The sequence below is a fragment of the Notolepis coatsorum genome (assembly GCF_963971535.1).
Source record: "Notolepis coatsorum genome assembly, chromosome: 12".
NCBI classification, from domain to species: domain Eukaryota; kingdom Metazoa; phylum Chordata; class Actinopteri; order Aulopiformes; family Paralepididae; genus Notolepis; species Notolepis coatsorum.
This window is the reverse complement of record NC_140176.1, coordinates 32,113,882-32,134,880: the sequence shown is the minus strand read 5'-3', so window position 1 is coordinate 32,134,880 and position 20,999 is coordinate 32,113,882. Positions and strand designations below refer to the sequence as shown.

The 20,999-nt window shown below is 46.0% G+C and overlaps 1 protein-coding gene across 1 annotated transcript in view; it reads right to left on the bottom strand.

Moving 5' to 3' along the window:
* The window catches only part of dok6 (docking protein 6), a gene marked incomplete at both ends in the record, with an annotated part of 666,878 nt that overhangs the window by 557,519 nt on the left and 88,360 nt on the right, over positions 1-20,999 (bottom strand). Inside the window, one exon of the mRNA XM_084325795.1 lies at positions 6,831-6,938. Within this exon, the coding sequence (XP_084181921.1) occupies positions 6,831-6,938 (108 nt within the window). The remainder of the gene's footprint in view (positions 1-6,830; positions 6,939-20,999) is intronic.

Genomic DNA, 20,999 nt, shown 5'->3' with positions numbered 1-20,999 from the left:
TCTCTGCACGGTCTCTCCTCTCCACACGGTCTCTCCTCTCTGCACGGTCTCTCCTCTCTGCACGGTCTCTCCTCTCTGCACGGTCTCTCCTCTCTGCACGGTCTCTCCTCTCTGCATGGTCTCTCCTCTCCACACGGTCTCTCCTCTCTGCACGGTCTCTCCTCTCTGCACGGTCTCTCCTCTCTGCACGGTCTCTCCTCTCCACACGGTCTCTTTCAGACTCCTCTCCTCTCTGCTCCTCTTCTCTCCTCTCTACTCCTCTCCTCTCCTCTTATCTCTACTCCTCTCTACTCCTCTTCTTCCCCTCTACTCCCCTCCTCTCTCCTCTCTCCTCCTTTCCTCTCTCTCATCGCTACTCCTCTCCTCCTGTCCTCTCTCTCATCGCTACTCCTCTCCTCCTGTCCTCTCTCTCATCTTTCATCTCTCCTCCTCTCCTCTCTCTCATCGCTACTCCTCTCCTCCTGTCCTCTCTCTCATCTCTCATCTCTCCTCCTCTCCTCTCTCTCATCTCTACTCCTCTCCTCCTCTCCTCTCTCTCATCTCTACTCCTCTCCTCCTGTCCTCTCTCCTCCTCTTTTAAGAATCATATGGTAACCTCCCCCCACTAGAAAATCTCTATGGTTTTGTGGTTATTTACTCACATATGAACAGCCCCATCTTTCTGTTATTGCTGCCTTTCTCAAGAGCTCTCAAGAGAGAGAGAGAGAGAGAGAGAGAGAGAGAGAGAGAGTGAGATAGAGAGAGAGAGAGAGAGAGAGAGAGAGAGAGAGAGAGAGAGAGAGAGAGAGAGAGAGAGAGAGAAGGAGCAAAATACCAAAAGTAATAACTACCAACATTTTTAGAGCAGCTCTTGATGAAAATATTCAGGAATTCTCCAGCTGCATCTAGCAGCCCTGAGTGAAAGAAGTAGTGAGGAAAGAGCCCTGCCTCTCAAAACACTGCAGCGCTGGATGAAGCCCTCACAGGACCTTTCCTGATCTCTGTGGCGATGCATTACCGGGAGCACTGGTGCATGTGTGCAGTCATCGCTCACTCCAGCGCCTGTGGGGGGAGACTGCAGCCACACAGGACGCCCGATGTGACAGAATGATGTAGAGAGGGAGAGAGAGGGAACTAGGGACACTTCATTCACAACATGGGTGATCGTTCTGGTTTGAGATGCTAACATGGAGCTGCCTCATAAGAAGTACATGCTAAGTGTTCCCCACTGATTCTAGGGTTTATTCCTGGTGGTGGTGGTAGTGATAGTGGGAGTGGTGGTAGTAGTGGTGGTGGTGGTGGTAGTGGTAGTGGTGGTAGTGGTGGTGGTAGTGGTGGTGGTAGTGGTGGTGGTGGTGGTAGTGGTGGTGGTGGTGGTGGTGACGGTGGTGGTGGTGGTGGTGGTGGTGGTAGTGGTGGTGGTGGTGGTGACGGTGGTGGTGGTGGTGGTGGTGGTGACGGTGGTGGTGGTGGTGGTGGTGGTGGTGGTAGTTGTGTTGGGCCGGGTAAGGTAAGGTAAAGTAATCTAAACTAAGCTAAACTATGGTATCATGGAGGGACTGTCTGGTATCATGGAGGGCCTGTCTGGTATCACGGAGGGCCTGTCTGGTATCATGGAGGGCCTGTCTGGTATCATGGAGAGCCTGTCTGGTATCATGGAGGGCCTGTCTGATATCATGGAGGGCCTGTCTGATATCATGGAGGGACTGTCTGGTACCATGGAGGGCCTGTCTGGTATCACGGAGGGCCTGTCTGGTATCATAGAGGGCCTGTCTGATATCATGGAGGGCCTGTCTGATATCATGGAGGGACTGGCATCATGGGATACCAGGCTGTTACCAAGCTAAACCAGAGTATCGTCAACAGAACACCCACACGAGAGAGTCATGGGTAACATGTCAGAATCAAAGCAAAGTGACTTGATTTCCTCGCGTCACACAGGAGCTCGTTAGATCTCTCTAATGGGAGGGAAATCGATGATATCTGAACCATCTGACCCCGGGCTAGAGCAGTGGCGGGTGAAACAGAAGGTGATCCGTTATCACAGGATACTAGACTCTCGCACGTAGATACTCACATCAAAGATAGAACGAGAGAGAGGGAGGGAGAGAGAGAGAGAGAGAGAGAGAGAGAGAGAGAGAGAGAGAGAGAGAGAGAGAGAGGGAGAGAGAGAGAGAGAGAGACCTGTGTCACAGTCCCTCTTATCCCGATCCGCTATCTCGCCTCATTACGGCGGAGAGAGCTGTTCGCCGTGTAACTCGCTTAAGATCATCTGCCGTCAGCGTGATAATGAGACGTAATTAGGGTATTTTCAAAGGGCTTAGGGAGCGGGGAGAGAGATATTATATTCCGGATTATCCTCTTGAAGAAGGAGAGAAGAAAGGCCCCCCGGAGGACTGAGATAAAGCTGTAAAACGTCTCTTAATGGATTCTTAAGTGTATTACTGGTGGCGCTGTCGTACGGGGGACACAAAAAGGTGTTTTTTACGAAGGAGATTCTCAGGCCTGAATGCCACGCGAGGAGGGACTCAATGGCAACAGCGTTCCGTGTGTTTAAAGCCCCAATCCGGGATGTTCCTTTCACCCATTATGGACGTCGGGTAGTATATATATCTGACGGTGAACAGAGCTCAGTCGATCGGACGAGACTAAAGAATAAAGGTCTCCGAATGTCTCTGGTATTTGTTCAGTGTAGTCGGGCGACCAGTTTGTAAATCAGCATTTTGCTTTGATGCCCTCTAGCTCATGGAATGAACTCCAACTGTCCTTAAAGCTTGAGATTCTCCCCTCTGTTGCAGAGTTTAAATGGTAAATGGCTGCATTTATATAGCGCTTTTATCCAAAGTGCTTTACAATTTGTTCCTCACATTTTACCCCTTCACTCACACATTCACACACCGACGATAAAGGCAACCATGCAAGGTGCCAACCTGCTCATCGGGAGAGTTAGGGGTTATGTATCTTGCTTAAGGACATTTCGACAAGCTGCCCGGGAGGAGTGGGAATCGAAACGGGAAACTCCCGATTACCAGACGACTGCTCTACCTCCCGATCCACTGTCACCCCCCAAACCTCAGTTGCCTTTCATTTACATTTACATTTAGTCATTTAGCTGAACGCTTTTATCGAAAGCGACTTACAAGTTCTGTACAACAAGTCAGCACGAAGGGTACAACTCTGGCAGCTAAGGGTCAATAACATTGTTCATCAAAACAGTGTCGACCTTGAGTGCAAGGTAGATTACTTAGTAGCGAAGTGCAAAATAGTAAAAGAAGGTTCGTTTTTTATTATTATATATATTTTATTATATATTTTTTATTTCAGATATTGATTGGAGAAGTGTGTTTTTAGTCAACGGCGGAAGATCGGGGCGGGTTTCATGTTTCAATAAATGTTTGAAATTAAATTAAATAGTTTTATGTTTTGCCTTTAGATATTTTCCTTGTCCTTATTTTTTTGCTGTGGTTGCAGGGAAGTTAAGCCGGAGAGGAGCGTGACTGGACTGTGACGGGTGACAATCGATGGGATGGGTCAAACGCTGTGATCTGTGAGTAAACATTTGTCAGCTTCTGAATGGAGACTAAACCGGCTCCTGTCTCCAGGGTGCGTCCCTCATACATAATAATAATCATATCATCCTGACACCCCTGGATGTAGAAACGGCAAGGCAGGACAGCCTTAGTTGATATTAGGGCCAGACTGATGAGGGGCCCTGATACAGTTTTTGATACTAAGGAAGCTTACATTTTCAATGAAAAATATATCTGCCAAAATATAAATTTTTTAAGACGATATGACAAATCCCCACACAAATATCCCTTGTTTCTTTCATTTGGACAAATTCGATTAAGTTGGAACTAAAAGTGCAATTTTATTGTGAAAAAAAAAGTCAAAGCTTTAAACTCCAACAAAGTTATTGGCTGAGTCTAACAGAGCAGCTGCATTCAATTAACCCTTTCACTACCACACTACAGAAGGTTAACCTTTCACTACCACACTACAGACGGTTAACGGTCTACACCGTGTACCTCATGGCTGCATGCGCTCCTCTACATCGTGTACCTCATGGCTGCATGCGCTCCTCTACATCGTGTACCTCGTGGCTGCATGCGCTCCTCTACATCGTGTACCTCATGGCTGCATGCGCTCCTCTACATCGTGTACCTCATGGCTGCATGCGCTCCTCTACATCGTGTACCTCATGGCTGCATGCGCTCCTCTACCACCGTGTACCTCATGGCTGCATGCGCTCCTCTACATCGTGTACCTCGTGGCTGCATGCGCTCCTCTACACTGTGTACCTCGTGGCTGCATGCGCTCCTCTACACCGTGTACCTCATGGCTGCATGCGCTCCTCTACATCGTGTACCTCATGGCTGCATGCGCTCCTCTACACCGTGTACCTCGTGGCTGCATGCGCTCCTCTACACCGTGTACCTCATGGCTGCATGCGCTCCTCTACACCGTGTACCTCGTGGGTGCATGCGCTCCTCTACATCGTGTACCTCGTGGCTGCATGCGCTCCTCTACATCATGTACCTCATGGCTGCATGCGCTCCTCTACATCGTGTACCTCATGGCTGCATGCGCTCCTCTACATCATGTACCTCATGGCTGCATGCGCTCCTCTACATCGTGTACCTCATGGCTGCATGCGCTCCTCTACATCGTGTACCTCGTGGCTGCATGCGCTCCTCTACATCGTGTACCTCGTGGCTGCATGCGCTCCTCTACATCGTGTACCTCGTGGCTGCATGCGCTCCTCTACATCGTGTACCTCATGGCTGCATGCGCTCCTCTACATCATGTACCTCATGGGTGCATGCGCTCCTCTACATCGTGTACCTCGTGGCTGCATGCGCTCCTCTACATCATGTACCTCATGGGTGCATGCGCTCCTCTACATCGTGTACCTCGTGGCTGCATGCGCTCCTCTACACCGTGTACCTCGTGGCTGCATGCGCTCCTCTACATCGTGTACCTCGTGGCTGCATGCGCTCCTCTACACCGTGTACCTCGTGGCTGCATGCGCTCCTCTACATCGTGTACCTCGTGGGTGCATGCGCTCCTCTACATCGTGTACCTCGTGGCTGCATGCGCTCCTCTACATGGGACATTAATTGAATGCAGCCGCGCTGCTAGACGTGGCTGCTTTGGGTGAAAACAAACCAATACACACCAACACGCCACAGGCTATTATCAATAACATTGGCTAGTAGCCAGTAGCCAATACATCTGTCTGGCCCTAGTTGATGGCTCTAGTTGATAGTGTAGTTGATAGCTCTAGGTGATGCCCTGTTGATGCCCTAGTTGATGGTCTAGTTAATGTTCTGATTTTTCTATGCTTTTCTCCCCATCCCAATTTAGTCGTTATGCCAATTCCCCCCCTCCCCTACCTGGTCGTTGTGCGCATGTTCCCCCTACTGGTCGGTACAAGGGAACCCTGAAGTCTACCACATGCTTCCTCCAACACATGTGGAGACAGCCAGTGGCTCTCTTTTCACCTGGCAGCGAGGACTCTCATTGGTGAAGTGTAACGCGTGGGAGGTCACGCTGCCTTCACCACTTCCTGCCTTTTGCTGAGCAGGCGCCCAGACCTGACCTGTAGGCGTCGCTGTCCACAACGCCAGATTACCACCCACGACTTCCCTCCCGCTAACTCAGCCAAACGAGTTAGTATGACGATTGGCCCAAGCCGCAGGCAATGCTGACTCCGGGAGTCGAGACCGCAGCCTCTTGCATTGGTGACGAGTGCAATTTCCGCTACGCCACCCGACCGCCTTTAGTTGATGCCCTAGTTCAGGGGTCGGGAACCTATGGCTCGCGAGCCATATATGGCTCTTCTGGTGACAGCATATGGCTCCCAGAAATTTGTGAGTAAAAAATAAAATAAAAAAAACTTTTTTTATTTTATTTTTTTTAAATACTTGTGATATTTCTTAATAATACTGTGTCATTTTAAAGTAAACAGAAATTAGTTTTGAAGATACAGCTAATAGTATCTGTAGCTGAAGATATAGCGAGCAGAGCTGGCGAGGGAACACAAGTGGACAGAAATTAAAAATCTTCAACCTGAAGACCAGCTGATTCTTAAAACTTGTAACGAGCTTCCTGTGACATACCACACAATGCAGCATGAGTATTGCCGTATTGACCATGTTTGGCTCTACATATGCATGTGGGCAGTCATTCTCGCATATGAGGAACATTAAGACCAACCTACGCTCACGTTTAACTGATGGAAGCCTCGACGCCTGCATGAAGCTCAATCTCACCACGTGTGAACCAGATTACAAGGCCATCAGCAAAACCATGCAGCACCAGAAGTCGCATTAAAAGTAAGACATATTTAATTTATTATATGTTAAAAATACTATATGGCTCTCAATGAAATATATTTAGAAATATTTGGCTTTTATGGCTCTCCCTGTCAAAAAGGTTCCTGACCCCTGCCCTAGTTGATGGTCTAGTTAATGTTCTAGTTGATGCCCTAGTTGATGGTTTAGTTAATGGTGTAGTTGATGCCCCATTGCCCTAGTAACCTAGTTGATGGTCTAGTACTAGACCATCAACTAGGCCCTATGGCATCAACTAGACTGTGTGTGTGTGTGTGTGTGTGTGTGTGTGTGTGTGTGTGTGTGTGTGTGTGTGTGTGTGTGTGTGCGTGCGTGCGTGCGTGCGTGCGTGCGTGCGTGCGTGCGTGCGTGCGTGCGCGTGCGTGTGTGTGGCAAACCCCACCTACATCGCACTCCCAAGCCGGTGTGAAAATAAATAATTATTTTCAAGCCCCCGTCTGACCCTGGGTCAGATCCTGTGTGGCTAGTACAGACACGTTGGTCTGTTTACTGTACCTTGTGGAAGCTCCTGAAGTAGGCTGCCTTCTCGTCTGGGTATTTTTCTAGCCTCCGCGGTCCCTTACTGGAAGCCTTCTTGAACACCAGCCAACACCTCCGGAAGATCTGACAACACAGGGAGGCAAGCGGCCGCAGGAGAGTTATTGTGGCAGAACTGGATGGCGGAGAGGCGCTCTGGGAGTTATGGGTTTTAAAAAACGTCAGAGCGCGGTCTAAAGCAGTGCTTCTCAAACGTTCTGACTTGTCAAGTGAAGTGAAGTGAACTGTTCCTTTATTCATCCCCTTGGATGAAGGTGTCATATCAGCATGGGGGGGGTACAGGCAGGAAAGAAGATAATAATAGACAGATAACGAAATAGAGTAGAATGAGAATAATAGTGTAGAACATAATAATAATAATAATAATAATAATAATAATAATAATAATAATAATAATAATAATAATAATAATAATAATAATAATAATAATAATAATAATAATAGTAGTGGAATGGCAGTATATTCTATCAATAATAATAGTATACATAGTATATATATATATACAGTATATATAGTAGCACAGTAAGCACACAGTTTGAGCTACTACTAACACACTACTACTACTACTACTACTACTACTACTACTACTACTACTGCTACTACTACTGCTGCTACTACTAATAATATTACTACTACTACTACTACTACTACTTCTAAGTATATTCTATATTCTACTTCTAATAAAGTATATTCTCTCAAATCATTTTCAATTATCCGTTTTCTATCGACAAATCTCGCATATCCTTGTCAGACAGATTGCCATACATGTCCTAATACATTCTAACATAACTTCAGCCATTTCTCTACTCTACTACTGTAACGTTGAATCTTGAGACGAAAATATATTTGAACGGAACTGCAAACATGAACCACGGCCCCAAACCCCGTCCGCCCCGCCCTCAGACTTCAGAATGACTAGGGCTGTCTTAAATACTTCAAAGCTTCGAAGCTTCGTTCGATGGCACAAGCATCGAACATAAAAAAAAAATCGAAGTTAAATTCAATTTTTTTTTTTTCAAAACGTATTTAAAAAAAAATTACTTAGATTTTTGTGTGTGTGTGTGTGTGTGTGTGTGTGGGTGTGTGTGTGGGTGTGTGTGCGCGCGCATGGGGCCATTGGGTGGGGCCGGGGGACAAATACACTGGAGGAAAGTAACCCAGCTCAGCACTGCCCAAATTATATCATCACTATTGCCTGTTTGAAGGATATCATCCTCAAACACATATACACCTACATGCCTTGTAGAATTCCACACATAAGAAAGAAAGATACTGGGATGAATAAACAAAATAGGAAATAAAATGTAGAAATGCATGCAATACATAAATAAATATGAATCTCCATATATGAAATAGAACATTTAGATAAAGTGCTACTGAGATGTTTTGGTGAGTTCTTTGTTTTTTTGTGGAAGTAGCCCTTCTTAAAAATGCATGAACATTCACTGATAATTGGTCTGTAGTGGAGTCTACAAGGTCTACATTGCCGGACCATGTAGAATCCGGACCTTGTAGACTGACATAATTCTGTGCATAGTTTAGTCTACACAGACCATATTTCAAATAATCAAAATCTTACTTCATTCATCTTAAACATTCTTGATTTGGGGGATTGGTAGTTCCCATGAAATCTGAAGTTGTTCAAACGACAACAGCGATCCACCTTGAATTAAATCACACAGCCGAGTGAAACCTTGTTGGCTGCGTCACAGTCACGAAAGGGGCTACTTAATTCATTAATCCAATCCACTTTATTTATAGAGCACATTTAAAAACAACAAAGTTTACCAAAGTGCTGTACAAGTCCCACAACATAAGATAAAAAAAGTTATTAAAAAAATAATAATAATTTTTTTTGAAGCTTCGAATTAAAATCGAAGCTCGGCCCGAAGCTTCGATTGCCAATAAAAGCTTCGAAGGTCAGCCCTATGAATGACCCAATCAAATGTGCCCTGTCATTGAAATGCAAATACCAGCATCTGCGTCATGTACCACGCCCCTAGACGTCCGCCCCCAGACGTCAGCTACTTGCGAATGAGCTAGTTGGTTAACCAGCTAGCTAATGTGTCTTTGCGAATTAACTAGCTGGGTACCTAGCTAGCTCATTCGCAAGGATCATTTTGCGAATGAACTAGCTGGGTACCCAACTAGCTCATTCGCAAAGATGACCTAGCTAGCTGGGTACCCAGCTAGTTCATTCGCAAAGACACATTAGCTAGCTGGTTAACCAACTAGCTCATTCGCAAAATGGTCCTTGCGAATGAGCTAGCTAGGTACCCAGCTAGTTCATTCGCAAATACACATTAGCTAGCTGGTTAACCAACTAGCTCATTCGCAAAATGGTCCTTGCGAATGAGCTAGCTGGGTACCCAGCTAGCTGACACATTAGCTAGCTGGGTACCCAACTAGCTCATTCGCAAGGATCATTTTGCGAATGAGCTAGCTGCTAGCTTAGGCAAAATCTTGTGTAAAGCCTATGGGACAAAGCCGGCTAGTTAACTAGCTGAGACACGTGCTACCTAGCTAGCTGGGTACCCAGCTAGCTGACACATTTGCAACCTAGATAGTGAGCTAGCTCATTCGCAAATGTGACCCAGCTAGCTAGGTCATCTTTGCGAATGAGCTAGTTGGGTACCCAGCTAGTTCATTCGCAAAAATGTCCTTGCAAATGAGCTAGCTAGTTACCCAGCTAGTTCATTCGCAAAGACACATTAGCTTGCTGGGTACCCAGCTAGCTAGGTCATCTTTGCGAATGAGCTAGTTGGGTACCCAGCTAGCTCATTCACAAAATGGTCCTTGCGAATGAGCTAGCTGGTTAACGAACTAGCTCATTCACAAAATGTGTCCTTGCGAATGAGCTAGCTCGTTAATGAACTAACTCATCCTTTGTCCTCACCATCCGCCCCCAAACACCCTCCACCCCCAAACACCCTCTGCTCCGCCCCAAAACAGCCCTCCGTTCCACCCCCAAACACCCTCCGCCCCCAAACACCATCAGCTAGCTGGTTAACCAACTAGCTCATTCACAAAATGGTCCTTGCGAATGAGCTAACTAGCTACCTAGCTAGTTGATTCGCAAGGACAACCTAGCTAGCTGGGTAACCAGCTAGCTCATTCGCAAAGACATATCTGCAACCTAGGTAGTGAGCTAGCTCATTCGCAAATGTGTCTTTGTGAATGAACTAGCTGGGTACCCAGCTAGCTAGGTCATCTTTGCGAATGAGCTAGTTGGGTACCCAGCATTCGCAAAATTGTCCTTGTGAATGAGCTAGCTAGGTCCCCAGCTAGCTAGAAAACGGGAATAAATGTTAAAACGGCTTGCCATACTACTACTACTACTACTATTACTACTACTACTAAATGGTAAATGGCTGCATTTATATAGCGTTTTACTTTTTATCCAAAGCACTTTACAATTTGTTCCTCACATTTTACCCATTCACTCACACATTCACACACCGACGGTGGAGGCAACCATGCAAAGTGCCAACCTGCTCATCAGGAGCAATTAGGGGTTATGTGTCTTGCTCAAGGACACTTTGACACGCTGCCTGGGAGGAGTGGAAATCGAACCACCAGACGACTGCTCTACCTCCTGAGCCACTGTTACTACTACTGCTACTACTACTACTACTACTGCTACTACAACTACAACTACTAATTTATTATTGGAATAGAATTTTGAATGAACGCAGCACCACGCTTATTTGTCTGTTTGGTTGCCATGTTTGTCGCAAAAATATTATACTGTTGAAATGATCAATTAAAAGGGGAAGCAAAGACTAGCGAGGGCATTAAAAGTGTTATTTTGTCAAAGTTAGGGGAGCAGTTTGAATGTGCGACCACACTCCATGACACCAGTCCCGCCCCTCATCTTGTTATCTTATTGTTATGATTGTATATGCTTTGTGACTTTATATGATTTATGTTTATCTCTATATGTAAACTCGACGTGACTGTAAATGAGGGAAACCTCAGTTGCCTTTCGATTTTAAATAAAGATTTTAAATTAAATGAAATTAAATGAATTAAATGCCTACAGGCCATATTGTAAAACACAACTCTTATTCATAAAGAATATCAGACTTGTTTACTATATGGAAACAAAAAGGAATGTTTTTTACCAAAAACAAACAAGTTAATTAAAGGTACAATCCGTAATGTTGTTGAACAGCGACCTCTAAGCAAAAGAGCCCTGCATGCTATTGCACTTTGTTTACATGTTTTGTTTTGGTGTGATGTGTGGGTTTGGGGGTGAGTGGGGATGGGGTAAGGGGTTGCTCCTGCTGGCCATGCCTCAGGATTCACCTATGTGCTTACACATCTGACCAAAACATCAAATGTAAACAAAGTGCAACACCAAGCTGGGCTCTTTCTTGCATAGAGGTCACTGTTTGATGGCATTCTATCTTTAAGGGACTCATTTTGTTTCAACCTGAAGTAATATTGCTGGCTACCCATATGAGGGCCAAATTCTCTCATTTCTCTCATTTCTCTCATTTCTCTCTCTCTCTCTCTCTCTCTCTCTCTCTCTCTCTCTCTCTCTCTCTCTCTCTCTCTCTCTCTCTCTCTTCTCTCTCACACTCTCTTCGCTCTCTTACTCACTCACTCTTTCACTTTCTCACTCACTCTCACTCACTCACTCTCTCTCACTCTCTTATAAAACAAGGTCTGTATGATGGCGAGTTCCTTTGTGTGGTGGGTTTTCAAAGAGAGCATATTGATTAGTGGGCCAAACTCCCATCTGACCACCGCCCCCCTGCTGAGCCTTGGAGTAGGAGAACACACACACGCACACACACACACACACGCGCGCACACATACACACACACACACATGCGCGCGCACACACACACACACACACACACACACACACACACACACACACACACACACACACACACACACACACACACACACACACACACACACACACACACACACACACACACACACACACACACACACACACAGGGCTCTTTGTGTGCCAAAGGGGCTCTTTCAAGGTCAGAGTCTGAAAAGGACACACACACACTTACCTACACACAAGCACACACAGACACACACACACACACGCACATGTGTGCACACAAATAGAAGTACAAACACACGCAAGTGAGTGATCGAGTGAGTGAGTGAGCCTCCTCTTAATTCCACCTTCTTAGGCTTGAGATTCCTTTGTGACATCATCAGCCATAAAAGGACAGGATGCCGTTTTGAAGTCACCATAACCTCTTCCATCCTTAACCCCGCCCCCGGAGGTGTCTGTCACCATAACCTCTTCCATCCTTAACCCCGCCCCCGGAGGTGTCTGTCACCATAACCTCTTCCATCCTTAACCCCGCCCCCGGAGGTGTCTGTCACCATAACCTCTTCCATCCTTAACCCCGCCCCCGGAGGTGTCTGTCACCATAACCTCTTCCATCCTTAACCCCGCCCCCGGAGGTGTCTGTCACCATAACCTCTTCCATCCTTAACCCCGCCCCCGGAGGTGTCTGTCACCATAACCTCTTCCATCCTTAACCCCGCCCCCGGAGGTGTCTGTCACCATAACCTCTTCCATCCTTAACCCCGCCCCCGGAGGTGTCTGTCACCATAACCTCTTCCATCCTTAACCCCGCCCCCGGAGGTGTCTGTCACCATAATCTCTTCCATCCTTAACCCCGCCCCCGGAGGTGTATGTCACCATAACCTCTTCCATCCTTAACCCCGCCCCTGGAGGTGTCTGTCACCATAACCCTTCCCATCCTTAACCCCGCCCCCGGAGGTGTCTGTCACCATAACCCCTCCCATCCTTAACCCCGCCCCCGGAGGTGTCTGTCACCATAACCCTTCCCATCCTTAACCCCGCCCCCGGAGGTGTCTGTCACCATAACCCCTCCCATCCTTAACCCCGCCCCCGGAGGTGTCTGTCACTATAACCCCTCCCATCCTTAACCCCCCCCCCCCCCCCTCTGGAGGTGTCACTACACTATAACCCCTTCCATCCTTAACCCCCCCCCCCCTCTGGAGGTGTCACTACACTATAACCCCTCCCATCCTTAACCCCCCGCCCCCTGGAGGTGTCTGTCACAACCCCCCCCCCCCCCCGTCCTGGAGGTGTCTGTCACTATAACCCCTCCCATCCTTAACCCCGCCCCCGGAGGTGTCTGTCACAACCCCCCCCCCCGTCCTGGAGGTGTCTGTCACTATAACCCCTCCCATCCTTAACCCCCTCCCCGGAGGTGCATCACCCATAAAAGCTGGCAGCTGTCCATAATGTGCCCGTCTTTATGTTCCGTTCCCTCGCCGATAAGCTTGGCTAGCAGAGCCGTCGGCTAATGGCCGCTCTTTATCACCGTAATATAATACTTTTATGGTCTCTGGAACTTCCAGATTTTTTAAAACAGATACTGCCAACGTCAATGAAGGAAGGGCCAACGCAGACGGGAGCACAGGGCGGAGTGACGGAGCCAGTACCTTATTAGTCATCAGGGTGTCATGGAGTTGGGACGCTGTTCTTTAATGAGGCGTGTCTGTGTTTCCCCCGTGTGGCACAAGGAAACACTGGTGGCCAGCGAGGAAACCTTCAGTTCGATGGGATCAGCCATCTCTCCTCGTTTATCGTCATTTAAACAGGTTATTACCTCGGATGTCAGAATCATCAGCAATGTGTTGCCTTGTTAACTAGCTAACGTTTGATATATTGGTTGATGTATATGCGACCGTGCCCAGCACTTTCAACCTCAATTCGGCCGGCGGCATTTCGCGTGAGAGCAAAACAAAGTTATTTTTTATATTTGTTTTGGTGTTTTTTTTTTTTTTTTTTTTATCAGTTTGAATGTTTAAGAACATGTTTACTATAAAAGCAAACAGTTATATTATCTATAATAGTAATAATTCTTTGTAGGGATGTCCGATATTATCGGCCGATATCGGCAGTAAAATGTGATATCGGAAAATATCGGTATCGGTTTAAAAAAAGAAAAAAACAATAACAATATTTGTTATATATATATCCAGTGAAATGATTAGTTACCTGAAATTATTCCGTTTTTTGGGGTGGGAAACCCTGCATATATCGGTATCGGTTGATATCGGTATCGGAAATTAAGAGTTGGACAATATCGGAATATCGGTATTGGTAAAAAAGCCAATATCGAGCATCCCTAATTCTTTGTTTAAAAAAAGGCTGCTTCCGTGTGACTTTGGTCATTGCATGGGGGCGGAATTAAATTAGCATGCGAATCAAGACGAGTGCTTTCGTTGGCAAGTTGGAGTTGGGAGAGCGCCGCCCATAAACAACACACACGGCCTCTGTTGAACTGAAAACTTTCGGCTTGAGGAAACATCCTCCTACAATCCATCAGATTTAATGAACGAGGTATTTGACTTTGTTAATCGTGTCAATGACTCGCTGGTCGCGGCCACATAATTATTTCCTCAGATAGCTGGTATATTTTAAATTTGAATAGGCTTCAATAGAACTGCCACCAGTTCTGCCACAAATCTGGCACAGAGCAGAGCATCGAACGCTGGTATTCTGACGTGATGACCCTTCCTTATTTTATAGTTTCCTTGGTATAGAATGCGGGTGTTTTGACGTCATGTCCTTTCCTTCTTTTATAGTTTCCTTGGTGTAGCAGAGCAGGTATTCTGATGTAACGACCCTTCCTTCATTTATAGTTTCCTTGGTATAGAACACTGGTATTCTGGCGTGATGACCCTTCCTTCTTTTATAGTTTCCTTGGTATAGAACGCTGGTATTCTGACGTCATGTCCCTTCCTTCTCTTATAGTGTCCTCGGTGTAGTAGAGCTGGTATCAGTCACTAATGTATCTTTATTCGTTATTCCACGCTGTGCCGTTGTGTTGTCGGGGGAAGAGCGGGGATCCGAGATTAATTTGTTTACTCAGCTGGTGAACTTCCTGAGAGGCCAGTGAGCTGAACTTGGCACTCGGAGGTAATTGACTGGACCGGCTCCTTATCGTGCCGGGCGCGCTGATGGGCCTCTGTTCCAGCAAAGTGTTGCATAGACCCCATTATATACAGCAAACAGCACAGAGAGGACACTACAGCGCTCTCTAATACATTACAGCGCTCTATTATTCACTACAGCACTCTCTAATACACTACAGCGCTCTCTAATACATTACAGCGCTCTATTATTCACTACAGCACTCTCTAATACACTACAACACTCTCTAATACACTACAGCACTCTCTAATACACTACAGCACTCTCTAATACACTACAACACTCTCTAATACACTACAGCACTCTATTATTCACTACAGCGCTCTCTAATACACTACAGCACTCTATTATTCACTACAGCACTCTATTATTCACTACAGCACTCTCTAATACACTACAGCACTCTATTATTCACTACAGCACTCTCTAATACACTACAGCACTCTCTAATACACTACAGCGCTCTCTAATACACTACAACACTCTCTAATACACTACAGCACTCTATTATTCACTACAGCACTCTCTAATACACTACAGCACTCTATTATTCACTACAGCACTCTATTATTCACTACAGCGCTCTATTATTCACTACAGCGCTCTATTATTCACTACAACACTCTCTAATACACTACAGCACTCTATTATTCACTACAGCACTCTCTAATACACTACAGCACTCTATTATTCACTACAGCGCTCTATTATTCACTACAGCACTCTATTATTCACTACAGCACTCTCTAATACACTACAGCGCTCTATTATTCACTACAGCGCTCTATTATTCACTACAGCACTCTATTATTCACTACAGCACTCTCTAATACACTACATCACTCTCTAATACACTACAACACTCTCTAATTCACTACAGCGCTCTATTATTCACTACAGCGCTCTATTATTCACTACAGCACTCTCTAATACACTACAGCGCTCTATTATTCACTACAGCGCTCTATTATTCACTACAGCGCTCTATTATTCACTACGGCGCTCTATTATTCACTACAGCACTCTATTATTCACTACAGCGCTCTATTATTCTCTACAGAGCTCTCTAATACACTACAGCGCTCTATTATTCACTACAGCGCTCTATTATTCACTACAGCACTCTATTATTCACTACAGCGCTCTATTATTCTCTACAGAGCTCTCTAATACACTACAGCGCTCTATTATTCACTACGGCACTCTATTATTCACTACAGCACTCTCTAATACACTACAGCGCTCTATTATTCACTACAGAGCTCTCTAATACACTACATCACTCTCTAATACACTACAGCACTCTCTAATACACTACAGCACTCTCTAATACACTACATCACTCTCTAATACACTACAGCACTCTCTAATACACTACAGCACTCTCTAATACACTACAGCACTCTATTATTCACTACAGCGCTCTATTATTCACTACAGAGCTCTCTAATACACTACATCACTCTCTAATACACTACAACACTCTCTAATACACTACAACACTCTCTAATACACTACAACACTCTCTAATACACTACAACACTCTCTAATACACTACAGCACTCTCTAATACACTACAACACTCTCTAATACACTACAGCACTCTCTAATACACTACAGCGCTCTATAATACACTACAGCGCTCTATTATTCTCTACAGAGCTCTCTAATACACTACAGCGCTCTATAATACACTACAGCACTCTCTAATACACTACAGCGCTCTATTATTCACTACAGCACTCTATAATACACTACAGCGCTCTATTATTCTCTACAGAGCTCTCTAATACACTACAGCACTCTATTATTCTCTACAGAGCTCTCTAATACACTGCAGAGCGTCCGCTGCTCCCATCTCCTGCATAAGTGCTTCTCCAGATAGAAAAGGAAAGAACACAAAAAGACATCAAATCAATTACTGTGAAATCAAGCCGGCTATGATCTGGCATTTAGAGAGCGAAACAAAATGACCCAAACAGCAGCGACTTGTGACGAGAGAAGATGGTGAATAAGATAAGATGAGATAAGATATTCCTTTATTGATCCCCTTGGGGGAAATTCAGGAAGCACGGGGGAGGGCAGGTACAGGTATGGGCAGGGTAATAACGAGGTCGAAGTACTGCACAATGCAAAGTACAAAGGTACTGTAAATACAATACTAATAAAAATACAACACAAGGTGCACAATTTACACAAACAGAAATAGTAGTGCAAACAGTACTACACATAATGACAATAAAATACAATTTAAAATCCACAGTCAAAAGAGAAGCACGGATATACGGCTCAACCTGAATGAAAAGACAAAGACTTAAACATCTCTAGGGTTGGTGCAGATCTAATGTGTAAAGGTGAACTGTTTAACAGCTTGGGGGCAGATATAATATGTAAAGGTGAACTGTTTAACAGCTTGGGGGCAGATATAATGTGTAAAGGTGAACTGTTTAACAGCTTGGGGGCAGATATAATATGTAAAGGTGAACTGTTTAACAGCTTGGGGGCAGATCTAATGTGTAAAGGTGAACTGTTTAACAGCTTGGGGGCAGATCTAATATGTAAAAGTGAACTGTTTAACAGCTTGGGGGCAGATCGAATATGTAAAAGTGAACTGTTTAACAGCTTGGGGGCAGATCTAATATGTAAAAGTGAACTGTTTAACAGCTTGGGGGCAGATCGAATGTGTAAAGGTGAACTGTTTAACAGCTTGGGGGCAGATCGAATGTGTAAAGGTGAACTGTTTAACAGCTTGGGGGCAGATCGAATATGTAAAGGTGAACTGTTTAACAGCTTGGGGGCAGATCGAATGTGTAAAGGTGAACTGTTTAACAGCTTGGGGGCAGATCTAATGTGTACAGGTGAACTGTTTAACAGCTTGGGGGCAGATATAATATGTAAAGGTGAACTGTTTAACAGCTTGGGGGCAGATCTAATGTGTACAGGTGAACTGTTTAACAGCTTGGGGGCAGATCTAATGTGTAAAGGTGAACTGTTTAACAGCTTGGGGGCAGATCTAATGTGTACAGGTGAACTGTTTAACAGCTTGGGGGCAGATCTAATGTGTACAGGTGAACTGTTTAACAGCTTGGCTTCCAAGGCTTGGTCACCTTTAGATTTGAAGCTAGATTTTGGAACATCCAGAAGTGACCGATTTGACAACCTCAGTGCTTGTCAAAATAGTAGAAAGACTATAAATATAGGCAATACGATTATATCTGAATATAAAAATATGAGGAAGAAATTGATACAAAAAAACTGTGTAAACTATATAATCAACCCTGAATATAATGAAAACATTTACTGTGTAAACAAAGGATGAGGGTCTCTGTTGGATCTCCATCGGCACTGCTTGTCTTTTGGCACAGTTGCCACTTTTTAAAAAGTGTAAAATTAAAAGGTTGCCTGGATTCCACCTGATCTCACCTGGTCGGGGACTGACCTTAGATTAATCTGTCTAGTTTAGTTAGGATGTCTATTTTCCCCCATGTCTGCTTTTCTGCAGCACTACAAACATGGGAACTCTCTAACCCTTCCCTCCCCCCCACCCCCCACCCCCACCCCCACCCCCCCCCTCCCTGTCCCCCCCCTGTCCCCCTGTCCCCCCCATCTCTCTGAGTGCCGGTCTCGTAGTGCTGACAAAGGTGATGGATGCCTCGGGGTCTTGGCCAAGATTGCAGTTACATGCACCACCGAGGCCATGGATCAGCTCCTTACCGTCTTCTGTCCGTGGTCTGTCAACTGGTCTGTCAACGTGGTTTCATTGCTGGGTTAAGTACTTCTATTCTGTTCACATAATATGCTTACTTCATATATCTATTCCCATATATGCTTACCACTTGTATCTATTGCTATGTTCGCCCACTACAATCACGCGAGCTGTCTAACGCCTGTCCCGTCTCCCTGTCTCCCTGTGAGTTGCTGTCCCAGAGTGTTGACCAGAGTGTCGGACGTCCCGTGATGAAGACCGGGAGGATGCGACCCTCTCTGCGTGCCCTCCTGTCTCCCTGTCTCCGGCGGTCTCGTAGTGGTGACCGGAGTGCTGGACGTCCCGCGATGATGTCGGGGAGGTTGCGACCCTCTCTGCGCCGCCCCCTATCTCCCTGTCTCCGGCTGTCTCGGAGCGATGACCGGAGTGTTGAACGTCCTGTGATTAAGACAGGGAGGACGCGACCCTCTTTGCGCCGCCCCTGTGCCTCAAATAGATTCGCTATCAGCTCTATCTTTAATCTTTCAAAATGTTCAGTTGCTATCGCTATCAGCTCTATCTTTAATTTTTCAAAATGTTCAGTTGCTATTGCATGCACTCATCTGTGTTTCACTACACACATGGTGCATGCTTAACAAACTGTCAGTCTGCAACACTACTATCACCGACATCTAAGAAGGGAGATCCCCCCTTGAATGGCCCTTCTAAGGTTTCTCTCCTCTCCTGCTTTTTTCCCTATTGTTAGGTTTTAGTGAGTTTTTCCTTACCTTCGCGTGGGGTATGTCTGGGAGTGTTTGCACTCATTCATTTATTTGTATTTATCTTAAATTTGTTGGACCTTATGGTGTCCTTGTTCTGTTCTTGACTTATTGTTATGTTTCTTCTTGACTTGTTTAAAGAAGACGTGTCCGGCCCATGGGGACATTAGCGTGTGTTGTCGGGCCTTACAAATAAATTTGATTTGATTTGATTTGATTCCCTTCGGAGATGGGAGACAAAGTGATGCCGTCTGTCTTCTGCACACAAAGTGGAGCCACCCCAGGAGTGTACAGATTAAGTAATTACACGAGCACAAAGCAAGCCTGGGCGAGATAGCCCCGCGCATAATAACCAACCGGAGGTATGAATGGAGGAGGGGGGGGGGGGGGGGCTTGATTTAGCCTGTTCCACAGTTGTCAGTGCATTGTCAGAGCGCCCTATTCTTGGCACACTGGCGGGTCTTATTCAGAGACGCTCTTAACGCCCATGTTAATTACAGAGAGGTGAATGAGACCCACCGCTGCCTCTCGCTGTGAGACGAGAGAGAGAGAGAGAGAGAGTGGCCGGAACATTATAGTGGAGAGAGACGGGGGGGGGGGGGGGGGGGGGGAGAGAGAGAGAGAGAGAGAGAGAGAGAGAGAGAGAGAGAGAGAGAGAGAGAGAGAGAGAGAGAGAGAGAGAGAGAGAGAGAGAGAGAGAGAGCCTTACTACTCCTTAAGAGAGAGAGAGTCGCCGGAGAACATTCTAGTAGACAGAGAGGGGGGGGAGAGAGAGAGAGAGAGAGAGAGAGAGAGAGAGAGAGAGAGAGAGTCGCCGGAGAACATTCTAGTAGACAGAGAGTGGGGGGGAGAGAGAGAGACAGAAAGAAAAGAGAAGAGAAACGGAGAGAGAGTGAGAGGGCAAGAGAGAGAGAGAGAGAGAGACCTTACTACTCGTTAAGAGAGAGTCGCCGGAGAACATTCTAGTAGAGAGAGGGGGGGGAGAGAGAGAAGAGAGAGAGAGGGGGGGAGAGAGAGAAAGAGAGAGAGAAAGAGGGCAGAGAGAGAGAGAGAGAGAGAGAGAGAGAGAGAGAGAGAGAGAAGAGAGAGAGAGAGAGAGAGAGAGAGAGAGAGAGAGAGAGAGAGAGAGAGACCGCCTCACCGCTGGTTCCATAAGAAGGGAAGACAAAAGCCATTATGAAGAAAATCTGGTGGAAACATAATCAGTCTGATTCCTGTTCTGAGCCTCGTCTGATTCCTGCTCTGAGCCTCGTCTGATTTGATTTCCATTGTTGTAAAAGAGCAACTCCACCTCCGCTGAGACACCTCTCGATCTCCAGCTCAATCACATACAAACCAGGCGTGGCTGCTTTCCCCTCCCAGAGTCCAGAGGTAACACTACATTTATCCATAGTGGTTCCACACATATACAGTTAGGTATATACTGTACACGCCTCGCATAGGGAGCCCATGAAGAGGCTGTCCGCCCAGCATGCAGCAGTACAACAGACAGTTACACAGGTAATTGACAGAATAATGGAAAAGGCCTACATAAAGTCCCCCGGCAGGGGGTCATGCCACCGCGCGCCACTGCCAACAGCTTTAATGTGCTTGGCAGAGAATGTGCCAGCGGCGCCCGCGCTGCTCTCAACACAGCCTCCAGATTTCAGGGAGAAGGGATACGGTGGCTCTTCCACGAGGAGGAAGCCATTTGTTGGTGTTTCTCA